Source organism: Hemiscyllium ocellatum, chromosome 21, assembly GCF_020745735.1.
Source record: "Hemiscyllium ocellatum isolate sHemOce1 chromosome 21, sHemOce1.pat.X.cur, whole genome shotgun sequence".
In the NCBI taxonomy this organism is placed as follows: domain Eukaryota; kingdom Metazoa; phylum Chordata; class Chondrichthyes; order Orectolobiformes; family Hemiscylliidae; genus Hemiscyllium; species Hemiscyllium ocellatum.
The window spans coordinates 65,975,860-65,983,434 of record NC_083421.1 but is presented as its reverse complement, the minus strand read 5'-3'; the positions used below and the strand labels follow the sequence as shown (position 1 = coordinate 65,983,434).

The window sequence follows — 7,575 nt, the reverse complement described above, 5'->3', positions numbered from 1 at the left end:
CGCACACACACCCCGTGTCACACACACACACCGTGTCTCACACCCGCACACACACACCGTGTCACACACCCGCACATACACACGTGTCTCTCACACACACACACCGTGTCACACACACACGTGTCTCACACACACAACCGTGTCACACACAGTGTCTCACACCCGCACATACACACGTGTCTCACACACACACACCGTGTCACACACACACACGTGTCTCACACACACACGTGTCTCTCACACACACACCGTGTCTCACACACACACGTGTCTCACACACACACCGTGTCACACACACACACGTGTCTCACACACACACGTGTCTCACACACACACGTGTCTCACACACACACCGTGGGGGCTGGGGGAAGAGCTAGCACTACCGCAGTTAGGCGGTAGGTAATGTGTGTGGGAAAAAAGTATGAAAACAAAAGAAAGAGGAATAAAAATAATAAACAGAAGTTTGACATTCGGGCCCGTGTCCTTGGAATAAATAAAAGAGGGAGTTTGTTTATGATTTAAATAGGAGCAGGGTGTGTGTGGGGTAACAGGGAGGGCCTGACAATGGCGCCATGTGCACACACTGATCTCACACTCCCCGCTCCACCTCCACAGGGGGCGGGGCATGTGTTGCCATGGCCAACGGAGGGGCGGGGCATGTGTTGCCATGGCCTCTCGGGGGCGGGGCCTGTGTTGCCATGGCCTCTCGGGGGCGGGGCCAGTGTTGCCATGGTCAATGGGGGGCGGGGCCAGTGTTACCATGGCCTCTCGGGGGCGGGGCCAGTGTTGCCGTGGCCTCTCGGGGGCGGGGCCAGTGTTGCCATGGTCAATGGGGGGCGGGGCCAGTGTTACCATGGCCTCTCGGGGGCGGGGCCAGTGTTGCCATGGTCTCTCGGGGGCGGGGACAGTGTTGCCATGGTCTCTCGGGGGGCGGGGCCCGTGTTGCCATGGCCTCTCGGGGGCGGGGCCAGTGTTGCCATGGTCTCTCGGGGGGCGGCCTGAGGAATGAGCGGGGCCGGGGCCGGGGCCGGGGCCTCCCGCGGGCGGACTGTGCTGGCCGAGAAGGCCGTGTCTGAAGGCTACGCCCGGCTCCGGTACCGAGACACCGCGCTCCTGATCTGGAGGCAGCAGCAGCTGGAGCTGGAGCGGCGGACGCTGGGCTCAGGCCCGGGCCCCGGACCCGACAGTTTCCTGGGCCGCAGCCACAGCGTGTGGTACCGACAATTCGGTAATCAGCCCATCCTGGTCCGGGACAGGAGCAAACTGAGCCCGGGGACCTTCACCGGCACAGGCCTGACTCCAGACTCACGCCGCTCCCGCATTTGCTCATTGATGTAAACCGGGTCAGAGAGCGGCGACCCCGGGACAGGGACCCGGGACCGACCCCGGGACACGGACACACGGACCCAGAACAACCCCGGGACAGGGACCCGGGACCGACCCCGGGACAGGGACCCGGGACCGACCCCGGGACACGGACACACGGACCCAGAACAACCCCGGGACAGGGACCCGGGACCGACCCCGGGACAGGGACCCGGGACCGACCCCGGGACACGGACACACGGACCCAGAACAACCCCGGGACCGACCCCGGGACAGGGACCCGGGACTGACCCCGGGACAGGGACCCGGGACCGACCCCGGGACACGGACACACGGACCCAGAACAACCCCGGGACAGGGACCCGGGACCGACCCCGGGACAGGGACCCGGGACCGACCCCGGGACACGGACACACGGACCCAGAACAACCCCGGGACACGGACCCGGGAACAACCCCGGGACCGACCCCGGGACAGGGACACGGACCCGGGACCGACCCCGGGACACGGACACACGGACCCGGTAACAACACCGGGACACGGACCCGGTAACGACCCCGGGACAGGGACCCGGGACAGGGACACACGGACCCAGAACAACCCCGGGACACGGACCCGGTAACGACCCCGGGACAGGGACCCGGTAACAACACCGGGACACGGACACACGGACCCAGAACAACCCCGGGACAGGGACCCGGTAACGACCCCGGGACAGGGACCCGGTAACAACACCGGGACAGGGACCCGGTAACAACACCGGGACAGGGACCCGGGACACGGACCCGGGACAGGGACCCGGTAACGACCCCGGGACAGGGACCCGGTAACGACCCTGGGACACGGACCCGGTAACAACACCGGGACACGGACCCGGGACAGGGACCCGGTAACGATCCCGGGACACGGACCCGGTAACAACCCCGGGACAGGGACCCGGTAACGATCCCGGGACACGGACCCGGTAACAACCCCGGGACACGGACCCGGTAACAACCCCGGGACACGGACCCAGGACATGGACCCGGTAACGACCCCGGGACACGGACACACGGACCCAGTAACAACCGGAGGGACACGGACACACGGTCACAGGAACAACCGGAGGGACACGGACACACGGTCACAGGAACAACCGGAGGGACACGGACACACGGTCCCGGTAACAACCGGAGGGACACGGACACACGGTCCCGGGAACAACCGGAGGGACACGGACACACGGTCCCGGGAACAACCGGAGGGACACGGACACACGGTCCCGGGAACAACCGGAGGGACACGGACACACGGTCCGGGAACAACCGGAGGGACACGGACACACGGTCCCAGGAACAACCGGAGGGACACGGACACACGGTCCCGGTAACAACCGGAGGGACTCATGGTCCCAGTAACAACCGGAGGGACACACGGACACGGTCCCGGTAACAACCGGAGGGTGGTGGGAGAGGAAGATCGTCATCCAAATACATTTCCAGGGAAAGTGCTTAGTGGTGCCACTCTCTATGCTTTTTTCATAAAAGTAAAAATCCTCTGTTAGCGAAAACTAATGTAGGTCTATCGTTAAAGCAAATTGGCCTAAAGCAAATGTTCGAAAAATGAGGGCAATCTATAACAACCTGAGCAACTCCCAGAGTAACACATGGATAGACAGTTCCAGTGACAACCGGAGCTATACCAGATCAAATGCAAACAGCAAATGCTGGAGATCACTGGATCAGGCAGCATCTGTGGAGAGACAGCAAGTTAACGTTTCAAGTCTAAATGACTTTTCACACCAGGAGTAATACCAACATTCATTATAGTTGGAGTATTTATGACTTAGTGCAGCTCTGCAACCAGATGAGCACCAAAAAGACACATCTGGATCAATATTGCAAATCACAAGGCACATCCACAGTATTTACAAAGTGACTCTCCTGGATTAATAGCTGGCATAAATCTGCTTGGAGACCAGGCCTATGCAGAGATCATCACTCTCTCTGTACTCATCCTGCCTGGAATAGTCATTGGTCGATGCATTTATTTAATTTATTTATTTATTAACTGATTTTATTTATTGATCAATGCCTGAGCTGGAATGCATGAGTGTTTTGGACTGAGCAGAAGAACAAATCTGTAATAGAACCCTTCTGGGAGAATCAGGCCAGGATTATGAGATTGTCTCCTATCTTTCAGGAGTCTGCTGGCCACACAGGCAATGAGACTGTATTGAGCCATACAGGACAAACTCTCTTCTGTGTAAAAAGTGACAGAAGTTATGTGTTAGAGTAGAATTACCATATTTAAAGCATTGAATTGTGCTAGCATTACTCCTTACTGAGCAAGGCTTGCTTTTAATTGACAATTTTACTCATACAGCAATTTTCACATTGACAAAACTGCCACAGATAATCCACAGCGAATGATTTCCAGCTTCTTCAGCATTTGTGATTTTTAATAATTCCACCAAATACCTTCAGTTGCTTGTGCTGTTTGATTCCCTCATGAAGCTCTCTCCCTCCTTTAAGGATTGTATAACCTAATAACTTAGTGTTTAATATTAAATTTATTTGATTAATTATTGTCATATGTACCTAAGTACAGTGAAATGTTTTGTTTTCCATGCCTATTATAAAAAAGACAAATTTGAAAGGATTCGGACAAGATTGACAAGGATGTTGCCAAGGCTGGAGGGTTTGAGCTATAGCAAGAGGCTGAATGGGATGGGGCTATTTTCTCCAGAGAATTGGAGGTTGAGGAGTGACCTTATGGAAGTTTATAAAATCAAGAAGTGCATGGATAGGGTAAATAGATAAGGTCTTTTCTCCAACCTAGGGGAATCCAAAACTAGAGGACATAGGTCCCAGGTGAGGGGAAAGATTTAAAAGGGACCTAAGGGGCAACTTTACCACACACAGATTGGTGTGTGTATGTAATGAACTGCCAGACGAAGTGGTGGAGGATTATACAATTACGACATTTAAAGGCATCTGGAGTATATGAATAGGAAGCTTTTAAAGGGATATGGGCCAAATGCTAGCAAATGGAACTAGATGAATAGAGGATATCTGGTTAGTATGGATAAGTTGGACCAAAGGATCTGTTTCCATGCTCTGCAGCTCTATGAGTACAAGCAGAAAATACATAGGAAGTTCATAAGGTGATAGAACAGAATAAGGAATACAATGTTGCGGCTGCAGAGAAGGAGCACAAAAAGTGAGATCAACATAAATTTGAAAGTTGCGAGGCCCATTTAGAAGTCTGATAACAGTGGGGAAGAAGCTCTTCTTGAACGGGGTGGTACCTATTTTTAAGCTTTTGTATCTTCTGCCTGACCGAAGAGATTATAACCAGGGTGGAGCGGTCTTTGATGATGGCTGCCTTTCTGAAGCAGCAAGAAGTGTAAGTAGTGAAGATAATGCTCCTATTGAAGCACTTGATTTTTTTTTAACTATGAAAAGGTACTGTACAAATGCATATTGGAGTTGTTGGAATGCAGTTCCTATTGTGACAGCCTTTTTCTTCCAGCAATATCATAAACCCAGGATTGTGTCAGATAATATTTAGCTGATACTGGGAGCCTAACGTCAGCAGATAGTATTCAATAAGCTTTTAATCTTAACGTGAGGCCATTGTTTATTTATAGCATAGATTTAAGTCGTCTGGTTCACACCAATGTTTCTGCTCCACATATGCTTCCTTGAATCCCTCTTCATCTCACGATATTAGATTATCCTTTTATTTACCTTCCCTTGTTTACATCTTATTAATCACAACCATTCCCTGTAATAGTGAACCACATTTTTTCTGGGTAGAGGGATTTCTCCTAAATTCCAAATTGGAATTATTAATGATAATCATATGGATGTAGTTTGCTCGCTGAGCTGGAAGTTCCGTTTTCAGATGTTTTGTCACCGTCATGGGTAACATTTTCAGTGAGTCTCTGAATAATTCTTGTGTGTGTGTCTCTGTTTGGCTTGTCTGAGGATGGGTGTGTTGTCCCAGTCGAAGTGGTGTTCTTCTCATCCGTATGCAAGGATACTAGTGAGAGTGGGTCATGTCATTTTGTGGCTAGTTTTCTGCCTGTCCAATGTAGTGTTTGTTACAGTCCTTTGTAAATGACATTAGTTTTGCTTGTTGTCTGTATAGGGTCCTTCAAGTTCATTAGCTGCTGTTTTAGTGTGTTGGTGGGTTTGTGGGCTACCATGATGCCAAAAGGTCTGAGTAGTCTGGCAGTCATTTCCAAGATGTCTTTGATGTAAGGGAGGGTGGTTAGGATTTCTGGACGTGTTTTGTCTGCGCGTTTGGATTTTTGCTGAGAAATTGGCAGACTGTGTTCATTGGGTACCCATTCTTTTTGAATACATGGTATAATAGGTGATTTTCCTTTGCTCTCTGTAGTTCCTTGGCGCTGCAGTGTGTGTTGGCTCATTGAAATAATGTTCTGATGCAGCTTCATTTGTGGAAGTTGGGACGATTGCTTCTGTAGTTCAATATTTGGTCAGTATGTGTTGTTTTCCTGCAGACACTGGTTTGAAGTTCCCCATTGGCTGTTCATTCCACTGTGACATCTAGGAATGGCAGGTTGTTGTTGTTTTCCTCCTCTTTAGACAATTTTATGCCAGTAAGGGTATTATTGATGGTGGATTGATAATGTAATTTACAAAATACCTTGCAAGAACTTGGAGTTTGCACATTCTCAGCGTCTGCGTGGGTTTCCTCCCACAGTCCAAAGATGTGCAGGTTAGGTGAATTTGCCATGCTAAATTGTCTGTGGTGTTAGGGGCATTAGTCAGGGATAAACGTAGGGGATGGGGTCTGGGTGGCTTGCTCTTCGGAGGGTCAGTGTGGACTTGTTGAGCTGAAGGGCCTGTTTCCACACTGTAGGTATTCTAATCTTAAAAACTATAATAAACACTACATTGGACAAGCAGGCAGAACACTAGCCCCGTAAAAGCGTTAGACTTTACTCCCAATTCCTCTGCCACATCTGCTCCTAAGAGAAGCAATTCCACTCTAGGCAAACCCAAATGGCCTCCTACTTCAAGGACCACAATTTCCCCTCCTCTATAGTCAATGATGCTCTCCAATGCAACTCCTCCACTTCCCACACCTTCGTCCTTGACCCACACCCCTCCAACTGCAAACAAGGACAGAATCCCCCTTGTCCTCATCTTCCACGCCACCAATCTCCGGCTACACTGCATCATCCTCCACAATTTCGACCACCAACAAACCACACTACTAGAGATATATTTCCCTGTCAGCATTCTGCAGAGTCCATTCCCTCCACAACACTCTTGTTAGGTCCACACCTCCCATCCTCTCCTCCCTGCACCTTCCCTTGCCACTGCAAGAGGTGTAAAACCTGCACCGACACCTCCGTCCAAGGCCCCATAGGATCCTTCACATCTGGCAGAGATTTTCCTGCACATCCAATACCTCATCTACTGTGTCCGTTGCTCTTGATGCGATCTCCTCTACATCAAGGAGACGGGATACCAACTTGAAGAACGTTTCAGAGAACATCTCTGGGACATGACCAAACAACCATCTCCCTGTGGCCGACCGTTTTAGCTCCCCTCCCATTCCACCAAGGACATGCAAGCCCTGGCCACCTCTACCACCTAATCCTAGCCACCCGATGCCTGAAGGAACACCACCTTATGTCCCACCTTGGGACCCTCCAACCACATGGCATCGACATCGATTTCACCAGTTTTCTCAACTTCCACCCCACCCCCCTACCCCCAAAACATCTTCCAAACCTCTGTAAGTGTGCCATTTTCAGAAACTTTAGAGTGCTCAGGAATTGATCTAAGAGGGTACATTGTGCAGGAGGGGCTCCGCCTCCTATTGTTCCTCAGGTGCCCCACACCCAATCTGTGCTGGAGAGATTGCCAATTGGAGGGGCTCTCCCACCATACTCCTATGGAGGGGGTCTCTCACCTCCTCTTCCCACCCTGTCCTATAAGAGGGCTCTCACCTCCTCCCACAAAATGGATCTGAAAACTTCAAACAATTTTTCTTTCTATCTTTATGTATTTTGATTTGGACATTTTCTGCAAATATCTAAGAGACAAAAGTGAAAATTTAAAGGAAGAAAAGTAAATTTGATATTTAGCCATCTGTAATGTAACAAGATCAAGTGTTTGACCAAAACATTACCTAAAAGATTCAACTCAGAGCAACCCACAGTATCAGACGCCAATTCTACTTATGACTCCTGACAATAAAGAGAGTCAGGGTGCTGACTGTGCAGAG

At 50.9% G+C, this 7,575-nt stretch overlaps 1 protein-coding gene across 1 annotated transcript; it reads left to right on the top strand.

Annotated features, from left to right (window-relative positions):
* Positions 1-978: 978 nt before the first annotated feature.
* Positions 979-3,898, top strand: LOC132825978 (putative uncharacterized protein BRD3OS). Its single transcript, XM_060841685.1, has one exon. The coding sequence runs from the start codon at positions 1,006-1,008 to the stop codon at positions 1,336-1,338; it is 333 nt and encodes a 110-aa protein (XP_060697668.1). The 5' UTR covers positions 979-1,005; the 3' UTR covers positions 1,339-3,898.
* The last annotated feature ends 3,677 nt before the right edge of the window (positions 3,899-7,575 follow it).